The sequence below is a fragment of the Spermophilus citellus genome (assembly GCF_964194105.1).
Source record: "Spermophilus citellus genome assembly, chromosome: 2".
NCBI lineage: Eukaryota > Metazoa > Chordata > Mammalia > Rodentia > Sciuridae > Spermophilus > Spermophilus citellus.
In genome coordinates, this window is record NC_138183.1 from 70,413,794 (window position 1) to 70,434,000 (window position 20,207).

Sequence of the window (20,207 nt, forward strand, 5' to 3'; positions counted from 1 at the left end):
AAAAAAATCATTCAAAGTCACAATGCACAAAATATTAATTTGGCTTATCCTAAGTTTAGCCTCGTTCAGTGCACAGAAGCAGAGAAAAACCTAGCCCGGTTCCTTATTCACAAGATGACAACCATGTGTTTTCCCAGGGACTTCTACAGCTTGCAGCAAGTGAGCTATAGCAAAAAGCCACACAAGTCCCCAGTTTAAGCAACTGGACACTTGGGACTGCTCTACAGCTGAGCATCTAGCACAGTCAGCAGAAGGTGAGAAAGAGCATAATGCCTTAAGAGGAGAGCTGAGCAGATCCACAGGAGGAATAAAGGCCTCTACCAGCAATAGTCAAGCTCCCAGAATCAGCTGGGTGCAGGGATGAGGCACAGGGAGAAATGGCTTTTACTCTCTATATAATTTTCAGTGCAAACTTGGAAAATAAAATTTTTATATCTGTCAGGGCTGTCAATATACAAACACTGAATAGGCATGAAAGGTAAAGGTTAGAAGACTGTGGGGGGAAATAAAAGAGTGGGCTTGATTTTGAAATGGAATTGGTGTCAATTTCTTCTTCCTGTAATTTCAATGAATGGTTTGAAGCAAAGTCATACTATCAAATACAAACTAGAAAAAGAAAAAAAATGTTGATTTTTGAATATCAGTAGGACATGTAAATGGAAGCTGCTTTTATATCAGAAGAGATGGGTTTGTATGTCATTAGTGGCCCTAACCAAATAAGACAATGGGTCCTTTGAAAACCTGTAAAATGCACCCTTCCCCAAGAGCTGAATTAATCAATTTCCTCACCTGTAATAAAATGGTTTGGGTCCAGTCTCAATGCAAGGATACCTGAGAACTACTTTGTAAACTGCAAAATATATAGCTTTAGGTGTCTCATGAGGACTATGTAAAACAGCTGAGTAAATTTTAAAACACAACTTCAAACATTCTGCCAGACTGTGAGATATTAATGTATATAACTTAGAGAACCGACAATCTGCCTGGATTTCCCTCTCTATTTTTCAGTTTCTCTCAGTGTCTGCTGCTTTCTCTGTCTTTTGTTTATGTGCATTTTCTCTCTCTGTCTCTCTCTCTCAGTCTCCCCAGTCTCTGTGTCTTTCTGTTCACCAGCCCATCAGGTTACCATGCAGCATCCCAGAAAATGGTAAAATGCTCTTTAAAAAAATTATTTTTTAGTTTTAGGTGGACACAATATCTTTATTTTATATTTGTGTGGTGCAGAAGATGGAACCCAGTGCCTCATGCATGCTAGGCAAGCATTCTACCACTGAGCCACAACCCCAGCCCCTGAAATGCTCTTTAAAAAAAGAAAACTATTTTTTCATTGTACTTGGATACAATACCTTTATTTTATTTATTTATATTTATGTGGTGTGGTGAGGATTGAACCCAGGGCCTTGCACATGCTAGGCGAATGCTCTACTGCTGAGCCACAACCCCAGCCCCTGAAATACTCTTTTAAAGTGAGCATCTAGAAGTCTAGTTCCATTTGTCACTGAAGTTCATTTCTTATCAGTTAGTTAGCAAGTGGTAGATAATTTTCTACTCTGAGCTGGGTTTGGGTTGTTTGTGGGACTTTAACTCTCAGAATGACAAGCACAGAGCCTAGGATCTATGGACATCTTAGGATTCCATAAAAAAGTCTGAGACCCCTAGGGGGTTATGATCTACAAAAATGTGAAAAAAACTAAAAATCAGAATTAATATTTAATTAAATGCTTATTTTATGTAAAATTTCATCAGCTAATGGTAAGACTACTGAATTTAACTTGCAGTTAAAAAAAATTCCCCCTAGTTTGTAGCCTGATACAAAATTATATGTAAAGTACATTTAATAAATGAGGAAGTGGGTACATATTTAACATGTTTAAATATGTAGTCAGGTGCTTCCAACTTAGAGAAATCTTAAAAAAAAACCCTTAGATATGGATATTGGAATTGCAGGAGAGAATAAAATACCATAAAAATTAGTTTTTCTATTTTATTAGTTTTCTTTTTGGTATTGGGGATTGAACTCAGGGACATTTAACCACTGAGTCACGTCCCCAGCCCATTTTACTTTTTATTTTGAGACAGGGTATCACCAAATTGCTTAAGACCTTGCTAAGTTGCTGAGACTGGCTTTGGACCTTGCCATCCTCCTGCCTCAACCTCTCAAGCCACAGGGATTACAGGCATTCACCTCTACGCCTGGCTTTATTAGTTTTCTTATAGCCTGAGACATTTGTGTTTGTTTAGTAGCAAACTACTAGTGATATGCACTGGATTAAAGAAGATGGGCTGGTAAATGGGCACCTGGCTCTCCTGATGCACCACCACTGCAACAGTCCTACACAGAAAAAGCTTTCTATTTTTCTCAGCCTAACAATTTTGGCAATTTCAAAGTGGTTTCTTTTTCTTTACTTGTGTTTTAAAACTCCCTCTCTATCTTTTTTTTGCAAAGACAGAGTGAAGGAACTGATGAATTATTTGCTGCAGTGGAAATGCAGCAAAACCAAGTGCACCAACAAACAAAATGCTCTCAATGGAAAACCACCGAAAAAGGTCAGTGCCCTTTCTTCAGCAGTTTGTTGGCATCAGACTGATTCTATCAGAGTGAACCTCAAATGGCTACTAATAGCAGTAATATCTTAGAGTTATGTGATGTCTTTTACTTCAGTATTCAAAAGAAAGTTGCACATCTGTACATATATTTTTCAAAGTATTTGAAGGCAATCAGCTGAAGAGGTAATTTTAATTTAGCACACATATTTCACTGCCAGGAAAATCTATTTTAGATACAGTAATAAACATAGCCTACATTATTCTCACTATTTGCAGGCACTGTTTCTAAATATCTATGATAGATACCTGACCTTACTGGGTCCAAAAGAAGAAAAGGCACAGAGAGGCTACATAACCTGCCCAAGTAACACAGCTAGCAAATGGTACAGTGCAACTCAAATCCAGGTGCTCTGAGCTAGACCCACCGCTACTTCTAAGAACAATAGTAAACAGTGTCTTTGTTCAACAATCAGACTCACCACAAATTTATTCTAATGTGATCTTAAAATATTTACAGTGACTAAAAAAGTCCCCCTAACCAACTACAAGATTTTAAAAATAGATTTGAAATTGCATAGCACTAAGATGAGAGTGTTGTCCCCTCATGTTAGAGGTTTGGATGCTTTAAATTCATCAAGAGCAAATGAGAGTTAGAAATCTTAAAACTCAATATATTATATATCCTGGAATCACTTAGGAAACTTACAAACCTAATGTGGCTACTTTTTTTTTTTTTTTTGTAAAAGTGGAAGCATACTTTGTAAATATGTGCTTATAAGTGAGCTAAAACCCTGTTACTCAAAGGATATTCTAGGGGTGCAGGGGCAGTAATTAACATGATTACCTCCACTCCAGGCCAGTTAAGAACCCGCATGGGTGATTCAAATGCATATTCAAGTTTGAGAAGCAGTAACTCAAGAGAGCTGGTCTGTTTTTAATTTGGCAGACATAAATCTTATAGATCATTGTGAGTCTATCCTCCTCACTTCCTTGGCTCCTAGGAAGCTCAAAGTCAAATTTGCAGGTGACTTTTAGAGATACTCTTATATATTAAGATATATTTTGTGTAATAACCTTACCTAGATTTTGACTGATTTCCTCTCCTTATTTTATTTTCACCCAGAAAATTTTCACACCGTGTTATACAATCTCCATAAGCTGTCTCCATCGCTTTTTTAAAGTGGGAAGGTTTGTAAATAAGTCCATAAAAATAGAACACCGGCTATGTCCTCTCCTATCATTCCATGACCACAGACTCATGCCATTTTTTTGTGTTTATTCCAGTATCTGATGTTTCAGGTCAGATAAAAATGCAAACTCACAAAAGAATCAGTAAAAAATGAAAATGGGAAGACATTCCCTGACATATAGGATGAAGAGAAAGGGCCATTTTCAGAATTCAGAGTGAGAAAAACAGAGTGTGAAATCTGTTCCAGGGCACAGCCAGAGGGCAGGAGGCTGCCTGCACTGGGCCAGGAGATGGGATTGCTAGGAGGCACTGGGGTGTGGGTTCCAGCAGTAGCGTGCCCCCAAGTAACCTTGGGCTCCGTGGGCAAGGCTGACACGTTCTGTATCAAGGCTGGTGCTGTTCTCTGAAAACCAGGGGCCTCTGCTCCACCCCGCCAAAGCAAATGCAGTTAAGAAGCCAGAGAGAAAACATCACCAAATTGTTTAGAAACTCTATAAGAAGTGACCTAATATTCTCTTTCTAAAATCTTTTATGTTAAAAAAAAAATGTCCTCAAAACCAAACAACAGCCAGCCTAATACCTCTTATTACTCTCTTTAAAATATTTTTGAGCATATTCATACTTCCTCAACCAATGAACTGAATCTTGAATATCAGACATGGTGATTTTGTATAATATAAAACAACTATCATTACTACTAATAAATTGTCTTTTTGTTTTGCCGTGCTTGGGTCTGAACGCAGTAGTTTGTCTTTAAAATTATTTGAACACTCACAGCCACTATGATATTTGCAGAGTAATTTTTCTATTACATCAATCCCCATCCCACCCCTTTATAGGAGGTAGGTTAAAAATTCCTTTTAAGTGAGCAATCAGAACTCACATTCCTTTTGCTATATAAAGCAGAATCTCAGGTCAGTTTCTACTGAAAAGAATCACAAATATTCAAGCATTTGAAACCTACTGGGGGAAACTTGACTACTTTAATAAACAAAAAATAAATCTCCCTCTAACCCTGCTTGAAAATACTTTTTTTTAAAGAGAGAGTGAGAGAGGAGAGAGAGAGAGAGAGAGAGAGAGAGAGAGAGAGAGAGAGAGAGAGAATTTTTAATATTTATTTATTTTTTAGTTCTCGGCGGACACAACATCTTTGTTGGTATGTGGTGCTGAGGATTGAACCCGGGCCGCACGCATGCGAGGCAAGCGCGCTACCGCTTGAGCCACATCCCCAGCCCGAAAATATTTTTTTAAACATACTGAACTAACTAAAATTTTACCAATTAAGGTACCCATGCCCCCCCAATCTCCTTTTGAAACCCTACTTAGCAGGTTTAAGGTATTAAGAAGTTTATGTATCATTTGCTCTCATTTTAGTAGAAATTAGTTTACTCAGCATTTTTTTCTTACAAAGAGGCTGGACATAGGGACTGAAAGTGTGAATGGAGAAAGATGAAAGAGGATGGGGTCGTTACCAGGAGGCATTGTTCTTAGTGAGATCTGGATGCTTGGGCTGGGAGGAGGGGGCAGGAGGAGCTGAGGAGAATTACAAAGAAAGGGAAGATGGAAAGGTACCCAAATCAATTTTTTTTATTCTACATTTTTTTTCCCTTAAATTTGAGACTAACAAAATATTCCAAAGGTTCACTGGGCAAATGTATCTCTCTCAACTTCTGGCTATTCCCCATGGCACCTGTGATGTGGTTTAAAGGGTCTAAGTGATTTGGATAATCTTTATCTGATTGTCCTTGCACTTTTTTTTCCATACAGGAAGGGCTTAGAAATTTGTTCTACAGATTGAGCCCCCACTTGGTTTATTAGAACTCCATTTCAGTTACTTTTTGAGTGTCTACAAAAGAATGTATTTTTTTTCCTAAATGGGGTGGGATGGTAACAGCTTTAGCAGAATACATTTCAGACATCCTGCAAAATTTACCCTTCATAGCTAGTTTTCCTTTTGCTCAGTGTACTACACACACACACACACACACACACACACACACACACACACGGATCTTCAGATGCTTGGGGAGTGTGTAGTGGGGGATTAGACAGGAGTGGGGTGAACAAGGTGCTGGGGTGCTGGACAAAAAGAGAAATGACCCTATTCTTTAGTATATACAGTTCAGGGCTTCTTCCAGCCCTCAACTACTGAATATAAGAAAGCATGGGAAATCTGCTTTAACTGAGGTATATATAAATAAAAATCCTCCCTACTTTGCAGGCTTATTTCTTTGGAGTGAGTCTTAGTAAGAGGGTGGGGGAAAGGACACTTCTTGATTTTGAAGATGTGTCAAAAACTGGTTACTGTTCTTTTGTTAGGAAGGGATTCCTTGCAGATGTGCTGGAAATACACTAGACTGGGGGGATGCGTTCCCTAGACAGCCTTCTCATGTCATCCACAGAGTTCACACAGCCAGCTCCCTTGCTTGCCCTCCACCCTCCGTGTTTCTTCCAATCCAACTGGAGCTCTCTTCATTTTTGGTAGTGTTATGGCTTGGATGTGAGATGTCCCCTAGAAGCTCACGGTGACACAATGAAAGAAGCTTGAAAGAAAAAATGATTGGGTTATGAGGCTCTTAACCCAATCAGTGAATAAACCATCCAATGAGGATTAACTAAGTGGTAACTGAAGACAGGGTGTGGCTACAGGAGGTGGCCACTGGGGGTGTGGCTTTGGGGTTTATATTTTGTATCTAGTGAGTTAGGGTCTCTCTCTCTCTCTCTGCTTCTGGATCATCATGTGGGCTACTTCCCTCTGCCATACTCTTCCACCATGACGTTCAGCCTCACCTTGAGCCCTGAGGAATGGAGCCAGCTGCCTACGGACTGAGATCTCCGAAACCATGAACCCCCAAATAAACTTTCCTCCTTTACAATTGTTCCTGTTAGGTCTTTTAGTCACAGCAGAAAGAAAAAAAAAGTTGACTAAAACAGCTTGGTTAAGAACTGTCCTAGCAGCTTCTAAGATAACTACCAGTCATCCTTGCCTCCTGGTGGTCCGGCCCTGGGTAATGCTCCTCCTGTGAGTATGGATTAGACCTAGTGACTTGCACTGAATGAGGAGAATAGGACAAAAGTGATGGGATATGACTTTTGAGGTTAGATTACAAAAAGGCTCTGGCTTCCACTTTGCTTGTCCTCTTGCTTGCGTGTTCTGATAAAGCCAGTTTCCATGTTGTGAGCTGCCCTTGGAAAAGACCAGTGCAGCAGAGTCTCAATGAAGTCTCTGTCTGATAACTAGTGGGGGACTGAGGCCCTCAGTCCAACAACCCAGGAACAAGCAATTCTTCCTACAACCACACAAGTGAGCTTTGAAGTAGACCCTCCTCCAGGGAGCCCCTGAAATGACCACAGCTCTCCGAAGGGCCTGAGCAGGAGCACCTGGATAATTCACTCAAGCTGAATTCTAACTGTTGGTCTAAGTGGCAAAGTTTTGGGGAGGCAGCAATGGGTAACTAATACAAGTGTGTCTATTGCTTAAGGTATACATTGGGTTATCCTCTGATACTTAATCATATGTTTCCTTGAAAAAAAATGGCTTTACCTTGTAAAATTTCTGCCTTGAATTAGTCACAGAGTTATCCTCATGGTCTGTGGAACATAATGCAATAACTACCTATGGGAAAATATTCTTAATCTCAAAAGAACCTCCTTGGAGTCAACTCAATCTCCATGTAAGTTTTAAAAAACTTGAGGATTTCTAAAAATATAAATATTTTTTCTTTGGCTCTAGTTTCTGATTTTACCAACTAATGTGCCCTAAAGAGGCTATGCCAGGTTACACTAAAGATAAGAAGAATACTAAAAAGTACCTACCACTAATATCCTTCCCTCTCCCACAAAGTTTTAATGAAAATCTCCTGTAAATAAAAGCAAAGACATCAATGAGATAATAAAAAAAAAAATTACATGATTTGGCAACAGGTAGTTACAATGGTAGCTTTGTAGCATTGGTTACAAGTGTAGATAATTGTCTCTTCTTGGTGATCAGTGAGTGAAGGCACCCTCTGTGAGGCATCAGAGGAGCAGCAGGATCTCGTTTCCAGCAATGATTGGTGTTGTAGATGGTCACCAACTGCCTGTCCTCCTGACCTGCACGAGACCACAACTGCACTCTCAATTCAAGACTATAGAAAAACGTATGTTTCCAGGTGCAAAGTCAAAGTAGAGATCACATCTAAACATTCTCACTTGAGAAAAGCTTTCCCTAGGCACCAACTCAGAATTTACTCTCAGTGAGTGATAGACCATGCAACACAAATCCAGGTGGCCACCCAGGCCCTATCAGCACCTTGCAGAAGAGATGGCTTAGCAGGAAGCTTGAGAAATCAGGGATGTGGCTAGTGCCCTCTCATGGCCACGTGGCAACTAAACCCTTCCCAGAACAAAGCACCTGCAAACTAAGCTAGTTATCAACCCACCTCATCCTCTTCCACATGCCAATCCCAAAGAGCATTTCCTGAGTGAGACCCCAAACACTGTTTCAGGTCCTGAAGGGAGAAACAGTATGAGCCTCTGCTATCGTCCAAGGAGTTGACAAGCAGATGGGGGTCTGCAGCATATATGCACATAACACAAATAACAACCACAAATAAAATGCGCACTGTGAAGTATCTTGATGTGTAAAGTCTTTATTACTCTCCAAGCCCCTGAGGTCAGCATCACAAGGTTATCCCACTCTAGACATAAAGAAAATGAGTCTCGACCTCCTGGCTCTGATTCCGTGTCTCCTTTGGCCTCCCATCAGGTTGAATACAATAGGACTTTTAACACCACCCAGTTCTTCTCCAAGAAGGTTGCTCTTTATGTTCTGTCTAAACAGAATTTCACTGGCTTCCAAATAATTCAGCGAGAGGGGCTAGGGAGCATAAGTACCATCATTTTGCTTATCCACAAAACGAGGACAGACCACTAATGTGGTGTGTGTTTTTAACAAAAGAGGAAGCAGCCATCAATCAAGTCTTCACCCCTGGGATGGCTGGTTATTAAAGTGAAAGAAAACCTACTGGAGCAGAATAAGTCATCTCCCTCCCCTCTATGTCTCCCCATTAAGACTATCTTGTGGATGTTATAGAAGAATTATAATCACATGTAAGTATCCTGGGAGGCATATACATTGGCAGCATCCAGCTCAACAGTCATGAAGTAAAAAGCATTGCAATCAGGGAATGTGAAGGTCAAGGGTGCAAAAAAGGCACAGGAGGATAGAACTTCAGATCAAGATGAGCCAAGCTTGAGGAGCATGGGGAAGTTTCCAGACAGATGGGGCTAAGGGGGAGCCAAGTGCTCACCAGACAATGATAGGAGAAGGGAAGGATGAGAAAACTCAAAAGAGTCCAATGAGGTGGTTGGGGACATTAATTGAAGAATAGTCCCATGTCCCTACACAGGAAGGTAAAATCCTATAAGCCTGAGCTACAGAGAACAAGTCAGAATTCCTTTATATTCACCTCCTCAAAATGTAAATAGTGACTTTGGGTGTATTCATATGTGTAATCCTTGAGGATATCAACTGGTGCCTTGAGATAACAGAAATACAAATCTATTAATAACATGAAGAAGTGGATCTCCTGCCCACCTGAGAACTGATTGAAGGAATTTCAGAAAAGCAGCTGAACTAGTCTTTGAACTTGTATAAGAGAGAAAGGCTAGCTCAGGTCACTTCGGTTGAAAAAGGGGAAGGATTAAAAAACAAAAAAAGGAACCAACTGCTTAGTTTTTTAACTCTAACTACAAAAAAATGAACAGTGGGCTTTGAGATTTTCCCAATGCTAAATTGCATAATTATTACTTTGGGCCTGGAAATCCCTTAGAAACCAATACATCATGAAGTTGAATTCCTCTAATTTTGTCCTAATTGAGTCATAATATTTATATTTCAACAAATAGTTACATAGATCTCAGTTTATACTTGAAAGTTATCAAAAAAGCAGTATGAAGCCCAGGAGGTAAGACTGGGCTATTTTTGGAATTTGTATAACCTTTCAGGTGTTTTAAGCCAGTGGGCAAATTAAATCGATTTTTTTAAATTAGTAGAGATCCATGAAATGTAAGCAATTAGTTCTTTCTTTCTTTCTTTCTTTCTTTCTTTCTTTCTTTCTTTCTTTCTTTCTTTCTTTTTCTCCTCCTCCTCCTCCTCCTCCTTCTTCTTCTTCTAAAGAAAACTATCTTATTTTGGGGCTCGTGTGCTGCTCAGTGGTAGAGAGCATGCTTGTTATATATGAGGCTTGGGGTTCAACCCTCAGCACCAGAAATAAAGCAAAAACAAGTAAAAATTATCTTATGCTGTCAAAACTCAGTCCTTCCAGCTACTCATGGTTCTCTTTATTTTGTGCTGTGGTGTTTGCCTACACCTCCCACTCACATCCACTTTTTCCTCTCAGAAAACCCTGACACAGCATCTCATATTTCACCCCACTTCTGCTGAGAGGGGCCAAGGGCAGCCTGTCTGAGGCCTCAGACCATGGGTCATCCATTAAAGGAGAGCTGTTAAAACACCTCTGCTTCAGAGGAGTGTTTGAGTGCCGACCTTTGGGGGCCTCTGTGAAGAACACAGGAACGTTAGAACCAAGGGTGAAAAAGCCCAAGAGCACAGAAGGTCCCCTCCCGCAAACAGCAACACTTCTTTGAAGGCTATTTCATCAGAAGAGAAAAAGCTGACCTAAAGTTCAAGATAGACTTTGGCAACATGAGTGAAGCCCATTTTCAAAATCAAACAAACAAAAGCCACAAAAAACTAACAGAAGCACTAGAATCAAGGAAAGAAGGCATCTTGAATTTGAGAGTGCTCCTTCTAGTCTGGACAAACCATTTGTCATCACAGTAAAACACAAGCCTGGAGTTGCCTTAATTTAATTACTTATCCATTGTCTCTGCCCCCACTGATCTTAACCCTTAGCCATGTGAAAACAGGATGCCTCATGAATTTTCCCGCCAAATGCTATATAAAGGATCCATGAAGAAAATGATGCTCATCCCTGCTTAATGGGCAGCAGGGTTTTTAGTTAAAATAGTCATGAATAGGCAGCAGCACTAACACACTGTGGATTCAGATGGAGTGGATATAAATAAGCAGACTGATAAGGGCTGTGAGTTGGGGGACCAGCAAAATAAGTGTACACAGCACCTCCCTCTAACATATTTCACTATTGCTGTGCCCCTGGATTCCAGCAAAATTCTTCACATTCTTTTAGTTTCGGATATGAGCAGCCTTGGTGAATGTGTAAATATGTACACTGAAAAACGGCTCTCAAAGGAGAGCTCACTGTCAGCACAATGGGATGTATTTCTTGGTCCCCTTCCCCACTGCATCTTTCAAAAACAGTGGGAAACTTACATTGATTTTTTAATTAGTAAAGATACATGAAATCTAAGCAATTAGTCATTAAAAAATTAGTAATTTTTTTCAAAAACAGTGTTGGACTTACTAATGAAAGAAGGCAGAAGCTGCAGATGAGAATAAAATCTTTTGCAAAATATGACAACTGCAATCTCTTGAAACACTGGAATACTTTTTAGTTTTTCTTGGTCTTTGGCTTCAAAGGCAAAATATGAAGTGCATTTTCTTCTTTAATAAATCACCACTCCTGTTTTCTAATGAGAAAGGTAGGGAATTGTCTGAATCCAGAAAGTAAGCTAATTGTGCCCCCCAGTGGCTGAATGGTGTACTGAAGCCGTAGCTCTGCAAAGCCTCAGCATAATAATCCTGGGTCATTGGCCTCCCCTCCTGAATTTTTTCATTCTTATAAAAAGAAGTGCTGAATTTTGAAGCAAGACATCATAAATATGGGGATTGTGTCCCCGTCTTATTACTGAGACCAAGTTGCTACTGGAACCAGGAATTCCCTTGTCTTTGTGTTCAGTCCCTGGCTAATTCAAATGGCTAGATTTGATCTGAGCAGTCATTGCTCTTCCTAAGTAAATGGCTTGATTATAAAATTTTGATGGATAAGAGTTCTAAGAACAAGGACTGGGCTTCTGGATTGTCTTATACTTAAGGTAGAGTTCTTAAAACACTTCTTTAAAGAGTTAGGAATTTTTCCAATAAATAAGTGTGACATAAGTTATTTCATTATAACATTTATAATAGCAAAAGAGCAGAAAGGTCTTAAGAGCCCATCAATACAGGACTTAAAAAATCACAACGGTTCATATAATACAATTGAATGCAGCTATAAAAACGTAGTTTCATGTATTCACATCAAAGTGCTCACACAATATAGTACTCAGTGAAGAAATCAAGATGCAGAACAGTTCGAAGATCATGACACATTTATATGGACAGGGAAAAGTGCATGAATATATTGGCTTTATATATGCATAGTCCATATCTGAAAGGATGATTAAGAAATTGAAACAAAAAGGCTGTCTCCAATGGTCAAAGTTAGGCTTGAGGTATAAAAGGTGCACTATTTCCATCTGTTTGGGTCACTATTATTTCCACAGTGTCTATAACAGGGTCTGGCACAATACAGGCACTCAACAGGTATAACATCAACCTCTTTCTCTACATCTATATCCAGAAGCCCAAAACCCCTTGGTTTTACTATGTTATAAGCATTTGTTTGTGGAAAAGAAGTTTTTATAAACAAACCATTTATACACATATGTGGGTTTTTTCTAAAGAGGAGAATTGAATAGTTGGAAATCAGAAGTGGTAGAGAGAATTTTTACTCTGTGCACTTTTGCACCTTTCAAATCCTGAACTACTATAACAGGAGGCTGTCTATTCCAGAATGAATAAAATTCAAAGAAACAATAAATAATGGATGCCATATACATATGATATATATATTATATATATATATTTGGTACTGGGTATTGAACCAAGGGATGCTTAACTGCTGGGCCACATACCCCATCCTTTTAAATATTTTATTTAGAAACAGGATCTCACTGAGTTGCTGAGGCTAGCTTTGAACTTGCCATCCTTCTGCCTCAGCCTCCGGACCTGCTGGAATGGATTACAGGCGTGTGCTATTGCGCCTGGTAACCCAGGCATAATTTTGATGGTGATTTAAAGAGACAGGGCCAAACATATCATAAACTTCCTACCATTAATTAGCAATAACACTTGAGTGCTTATAGCATCTAATGAATATTATGCCATAAAACCACCATCCTCACATGGAGAGGTATGCTGTGGTGTTGTAGGTTCTCAATAGACACATACTTACTCTTTGCCAAATCCACTTTAACTCATGTCCAGGTGTACATTGGAATTGCTTCCCAAACCAGGCAAGTGAAGCAGCAGCTCCTCTCCAATGAGTTTCCAGAGGCCTAAGTCACCTTTGGCTGTGGACCTTTGGATGATGCTATGCAGGACCTTTACCTCTTTCAGGGAGAATGAAAGCTTCTCTTTCACGCAGAGGGGGAAACTTTGATTTTTAACAAAGGAGAGTCTGAGATCATCAGAGTGCCACCTCCTGAATTGGAGTCTTTAGGGTAAGACTGAACACTGGAAGTCACAATCACTCTGTCTCCAGCATTGAGAAGATCTATTCTGGATATAGAGTTAGCTGGCCTTAAACTGGGTATCCATTTCCTTGGAGAAAATAGAATCCTATTCAAGGATATTCTCTATACCCCAACTCCTGCCTAACCACTTCATCCAGAGTTATTTTGGGTTCATTCCTTCCCTTAGGAATTTTATTCACTAATAGAACTGCCTGCCACTCATTCAAGATCAACTCTTACATCCATCCTATACCATTCTTTTTCACATGTAAATTATAAGTCTGGTAATGTTCCTTAAAATCCCACTGTGAAACAGGAGGCACCGCCCTGTTAGGCCAGAGCAGACCTCTCTGGTCTGAGAACGTTCAGTCATATGGGAGGAGGCCTGAAAACAGCTAATTATTCATCAAAGAAATCATGTTCTGACTGATACGCCTGTTCCCAGCAAGCACAGTCCTCCACAGTGAGTCTGGTAATTGGATAAACAAGACCTCAGAGGCTCTCGAGGGCTGGGATGAGTGATGAAATGCACTTTATATGGCTTTCTTTAATGTAATCACCAGTTAAAGGGATGGCGAGGAGCTTAACAAGCTCATTACAACCTTGGTGCCTGTGATCTCGCACATACCCCCGTGGCAGCCACAGGATAAAATGCCCTTGAAGGCCTTGCTGGGCCTTGGCCCCCACTCAGTCTTCATTCTGCTCCCACCAGAAGGCAGCTGGCATCTCCATTACCAGCTGTTGGTCACACGGAAAATAAGCCAGAAGTTAGTTCAAATGTGTTTGTAAACGAACAACTGGTATTTAAAAAAATCTGTGTGTAGAGACAGGAAGGCCAAACTCAGACTTGGATAATCCTCTTTATCAACCTAATTTTTTGCAGCTACTTTCAGAATCGCTGTCTTTTTGTATGTGATTTCTCAAAGCCACTTGCCTGAGTCTGTCTCAGGAGACTAGTCTGACCCTATGCCTCAGCTCATGGTGGGGTGGGGCCGGTGGATATGTCCCTGCAGAGGACCAGAGTCCCTGATTCGAGACCTGGTTATTCCTGGGATTAGCACTTTTGCCTTTGGGAGTTGATCTTTTCCTGTCTGAGCAAGCGTTTGTTTTCTGAATGCCCAACTCTTGGGAGTCCTGGGCAGTCTGTAACTGAGCTGGGACCTCTCCTTAAGCAGCTTGGCGAGGGTAGAGGCAGGGTCAAGGGTCACACAGGATGCCACTTGAGTCGTGTTCTCTGCAGTAAAACATGGTGACCTTGACCAAGGCCACCTGAGGGGGCAGGCGAAGAAAGGAAGCACCTAAAGAAGTGGAAGGAAGGTGAAGCTGAGGGCTCAAAAGCAATTTCAGCTGATCCTGAGCCATTCTCCTCAAGGGTCCATGGCAGATGCTCCTTTAAGGGAGATAGAGGTAACCTGAATTTACTTATGTGGTGTTAAACAGAAACCTCATCAATGTTAAGATTCCTGCACTGTGTGACTCTGGTCACCCTTCCCACTGGAGGCCAGGCAATGTCTTCCATTACAATCATGTGATAGTCTATACCTTCCACCCCTACCCCCGTCTAGGGAACTCAGTTTGTTAAAAGTATATTCTTTAATACTCGGATCCTAGTAGTCATTGGTTCAACAGATATATCTGTTTTCTATAAGCTCTGGTAGATCAACTTTTTATAAGTTAGACCATATTTCACATTCATGAGGTGACTCCTCTATGAAACATAGAACCATCCCTGAATTTGCTGGCTCCTAAATCTTCATTTTCACGTATTTGATTTCCTTTGACCAGACTGAATGGTACAGACATAGCAATGTTCACAGTGGACGTTGCGCTACATGCCGGGCCCTTAAGCATCATGTCCAGAATTCCTCAGGCAAGTCAAATGAAAGCTTTTCTAACAGAATCAGGAATTTTTGAATAGTACTCTCAGCAGAGAGAAGACTTCAAGTCATACCTATTCTCATAGGGGAATGAGTTTAGAGAGTAGATGCTTAAAAGAGACCTTTATTTTGGGGGAGGGAATAGAAAAGCCACAAAGTTTCAGGTTTTTTGAGTCATGGGGAGATGGTAAGGAATAAAAAGAAAGCAAAATGTACAGAAATAGGAAGGTGAGGTTTCCCAAGGCAAACTTTGTTAACAGACCACTTTTACCTGGGGAGAGGTGTAGGTGTAGGAAAGGGGAGTCTTAGTCTAGTCCTGGCTTTCTGTCAAAATCAACCTAATCAGGCCGGGTGTGGTGGCCATGCCTGTAATCCCAGTGGCTCGGGAGGCTGAGGCAGGAGGATCATGAGTTCAAAGCCAGACTCAGCAAGGGTGAGGCACTAAGCAACTCATTGAGACCCTATCTCTAAATAAAATACAAAATAGGGCTGGGGATGTGGCTCAGTGGTTGAGTGTCCCTGAGTTCAATCCCAGGGACCAAAAAGCAAAAACCCAACCTAATCGCCCACTATCAAGCACAGGAGGACTGGAGAAGAAATTAAAAGTTTAACAACATAAGAGGTTAGAACAAGATGATCTCTAAATTCCTTGAAGTTTTCACATAGTAAGATTCTCTTACGACATGAAGAAGAAAACCAAGTCCTTAAATAAGTTATAAAATATGGTGGCCTGGAAGCCAAGGGAAGGGGAGACTGCCAAACTTGAGGGAAGTATCTTCTATCACCCCAAGAATAAAGGCCTGGTTCCCAGTGCAGAGGCCTTGGCCTTTCTACAGTGTTCAGAACAGCTCAAGAACATCACTGTGTGTTTCTGGGTCTGTTTCTCATGACGCCACGTTGGTCTGCAGCAATCTGTCCAGACGTGTCCTCCTTAGCACTCCTACATTTCTGAGTCTTTCAGTGTACAAATGCATTCCAATCCTGCTGTGATGTAATTAAGGGATAATGTCTGCAGCATGGAGCAAAGAGAGTTATAAATGACTCCCATGGGTGATTAAATGCTGAGGGGAAGCTGGATAACCGGTAGAATTCATTTGGTACAAGTTTATTCCAATGCTACAAGTGTTATTTTCCAATTATAGGATAAGGTTTATAAAAGACACAAACATAGCATCTACCAAGCAAACATTTTCTATCCTTCATCTCCCTCTAGGGAGTGGGAATTGAAAGGACTGCATCCTAAGAATGCTTATCTTATCTAGGAGGAGGTCTTGGGGGCTGAATTGGCATTTAAAGAATGAGGATAGAAAACGAAGAGCTGTGTTAGGATGGATTAACTGGGGCACACACATGTGTAAGGAAGAGCTCTGATTCTATGTAAGTGTTGTTTGTCTCTCTCACTGTGAGTTTTGATCCCAATGAACCATTCACCTTCTCTTTCTGCGTCTCAATTCTGTGAATCGGGAAATGTGCAGGGGCGTTTGGATGAGGTGAGCTCTGAAGCTTTTTGCATCTGAGTCCCACATATGGAATACAAAGTGCAGATGAGGAACTGGGGAAACAGGAATTCTCTTACACTGATGGCAGGATAGCAAACTGGTGCAATTTTGGAAACAAGCAGTATAAATAAATCCGAAAATGCATGCTAGCAGTGACTCAGCGATTTCACTTTTAGGCATATTCAAACTTTGAAACGTGCACAGATAAGGACAAAAACTCACTGACAGTGTTGGTGAGAGTCAAGCATTGGAAAAAAACACAAATGTCTATCAAGAGTGAAATGGACAAATAAGACATGGCTTCTTCAAACAAAGGAATACCATTCAGCAGTTAAAGGGAGTGACATACTCTGAAATTCTAAAATGCAAGATGTTTAGGAGTTCCCACTGTTTAAATTCATGGCAATCCAACTAACTTAAAAGAAAGAAGACTAACTGAATGTAAGGCATTGAGTCAATAAAATTCATGAGTACATAGTAATAAAAAAGGGAGAAGAAAAAAATATTGTTAAGTAAAAAAAAGTGCATGTGGAGTATGAGGTCATTATGTAAATTTTAAGAGAATATAAAAATAATATCATTCACACCAGGTGAGGGGATACACACCTGTAATCCCAGCAACTCAGGAGGCTGAGGCAGGAAGATCACAAGTTCAAAGCCAAACTTAACAATTTAGCAAGGTGCTAAGCAACTTAGTAAGACACTGTCTCATAAAAGAGGGTTGGAGATATGGCTCTGTGGTTAAGTACCCCTGGGTTCAATCCCCAGTGCCAGAAAACAAAACAAAACAAAAAACTAACAAAAACAATAAATAAAAACCCTTCAGTAGTCACAGATACATATGAGTGTGTGTGCATGCATGCACATGTGTAAACCAGAGAAAATGGAAGAACACAAAAGTGTTCATGATGCTAGTGAAGACTGGGAGGTACGGTAGAAGTCTGCAGTCAGATACTGGGGATAAAGATGCTTCATTTAATCACTATGATTTAATTTTATGTTCTATTTAAAAATTAAAAACTCATAAACAATAAAATATCATTTCTGGATGGTGGAGAAAAGATGGAAAAACTTTTTTTTGTATGTGTGTAATTCAAAAAAATCTTCTCAAAACAAACAATAAAAGTACATGAGCAGGGGCTGGGATTGTGGCTCAGCAGTAGAGTGCTCGCCTAGCAAGGGTGGTGCCCGGGTTCAATCCTCAGCACCACATAAAATTAAAAGGTATTGTGTTGTGTCCATCTACACCTAAAAAATAAATATTTATTTTTTTTAAAAAGTACATGAGCAGCAATGCTTTTGGCAGATGTGTCTTGACAAGAGATCCTTCCCAGATCCCACATGAAGGACCGGATGGCACCATATGTGACTCTCAGATCCCAAAGCAGCCTGGTCTTTCAGGGCCTCAGAGTCCAGTTCCTTGCTCTCCAATATGGTAGTCACCACATGTTGCCACATAAGTTTAAATTCAGACTAAATAAGATTAGATTTTTAGTTCTGACACTGCTCTAACCACATTTCAAATACAGAACAGACAAATACTGAATAGTTTAGCAGCTACTGTATCAACCAGCACACATACAGAACATTTCTGTCATTGCTGTAAATTCTCTTGGGTAGAGCTGACCTTGAGCTGAAGACTCATCTTTTAGACAAGTCAGACATTGAAGTCATACTGTTTTTTTCTTTTATGTCCTTGTGCACAGAAGAAAACCAAGTTATTGATTAGTAGAGCCATTTCATTTCTATAATATGAATCTAAATTAGCCACTATAATCTAAATTGCACTTTAGAAACAGTTTCTTGTTAAGGAGAATTACATAAACCATTTTTAGAAAGAGATCTACCAATTATCTATAGTTACATAACCATCACATTTGCTTTCCCCCAAACCTAGCAAGTAGAAAGATATGTTGGAGGACGAGAAAAGCATTATCCAAACACAACTCCAGAGGTGGGTGTCACGGTTTTCCAAGACCCTGTGTTTCTTACCTGTACGTGGTATGAGGGACATACACTTCTCGGATTGGAAATTCCAAAATCTCTTTGTGTGGACGTGTTCGGTTTTCAGGAAAGGGTTTCACAGGCAACATTTCAGGAGTCAGACAGCAGTTGATGATCTCTGGAGCTGGAGATATCTCCAGTTTGAGCAAGCCTAGAGAGAGTTCAGCACAGAAATTGTCATGTAAGAGGGATCTAGAAAGACCCGAACCTGCAGACCAACTCAGATTCTTAACTTCAAATGCATGCACCCCACGTTGTACTGTATTTCTTTTATGAATATGAGGGTAATTTGTGAGAGTGTGAGAGTTTTGGAGTTCCTAGATAATTTCCCATAGTTTGAGAAAAAGCATGTCATGACAACTTTTGAGATGAGGTTTCTATAAAATAAAAGGCAAGAAATTGTGATATGACTAAGAATGGATCAGAGGATCTTTAAAGTTCCTTCCATAACTATCACACTATAGTAATACACAGCTAAGTAACTTTCCTGTATTGCTGGCAACAATTGGTGGTTTTCAAACTGAGTTCCTTGGTATCCCAGGGTGCTGTAGAAATATCTTATGGAATACTGTGCTGACAATAAGGAAAGCATCTTTACCTTCCCCAAAGCAGTTCACATTTATTTTTTAAATACTAGGTTTCCTTATAATATTACATAAGATAAAAGAGGCTCCTCTGTTCAAAAAATTATCTGAGAAACCAGATCTAGAATATATTATTTACAGAATCAATTCTTTAATAAATAGAAAACATTAACAAAAATTTGGTCTGCCAAAAATGCAGACCAATTCAGATTCGTTTTTTTTCTTTGTGGTGCTAGGGATTGAACCCAGGGCCTTTGGTATGGGAGGCAAGTACTCTACTAACTGAGCTACATCCCCAGCCCCCAGATTCTTAATTTCGAATGCAAGCCTCCCACATCGCAAGTGGAAGATGATTTTTATAAATCATAGTATTGGACAAAGAATGAATCTAATCACAAGTAGTTTGGGGACAGTTTAAGAGGAAAAAGACAATCCATCCACACCTGGAATTGACTTGACTCTTCTCTGTAAGGATGAAGATCTCTTGTAGTCAGCTAGAAACTTGAATAAGTCTTCATCACTGAGGCGATCTCCCTCCTGCCGAGAGAGAAGGTGGGGTTAGTGGAGATGTGCTATGGACTCCTGGACTCAGGATGTCTGACTGCTTGGGAAGATTTTTACCTTTAAGTTTTATTTTAACAGGTCTTTCATAGAAATTAGGATAACAGGCAACAGGGAATCAACCAGCCTCTTATCAGCCCTGCTGAGGATGGGGCTTCTACTGCATTCTAAGGAAGCCTATTTGACCCTTCGGAATCCCAGCCATGAGCTTCTCTCCACACCTTCAATCCATGGATGAGAGTTTTACTCCCTAGTTTACTTTCTTCTTCAGGGATGTGAAGATGGAGAAGGTGTCTTTCCCTCTTTCATTCTTTTCACATTTACCTTGAAAAAGTTTAAGCGTAAGTGCTACCTACCCTCTACGTGCACACCCTGGGGCTGGCACTCTGCTAAAGGATACTCATGTGCATGATGTCTAATCCTTACTACAACCCGTAGCTATGTCAGTCCTAAGGAGAACACTCAGACTTAATTGAGTCAAATACCTTGT

General features: G+C 40.2%; 1 protein-coding gene and 1 long non-coding RNA gene across 3 annotated transcripts in view; one reads left to right on the top strand and one right to left on the bottom strand.

Moving 5' to 3' along the window:
* LOC308641148 overlaps positions 1-20,207 on the top strand; it is a 438,634-nt gene that overhangs the window by 307,639 nt on the left and 110,788 nt on the right. The gene's annotated exons all lie outside the window — the stretch shown is intronic.
* The window catches only part of DOCK8 (dedicator of cytokinesis 8), a 217,955-nt gene that overhangs the window by 90,396 nt on the left and 107,352 nt on the right, over positions 1-20,207 (bottom strand). For both annotated transcript variants that reach the window (XM_081279440.1, XM_081279441.1), the window contains 2 exons: positions 19,600-19,693; positions 18,561-18,723 (listed from right to left, as the gene is read on the bottom strand). In XM_081279440.1, the coding sequence (XP_081135566.1) occupies positions 18,561-18,723; positions 19,600-19,693 (257 nt within the window). The remainder of the gene's footprint in view (positions 1-18,560; positions 18,724-19,599; positions 19,694-20,207) is intronic.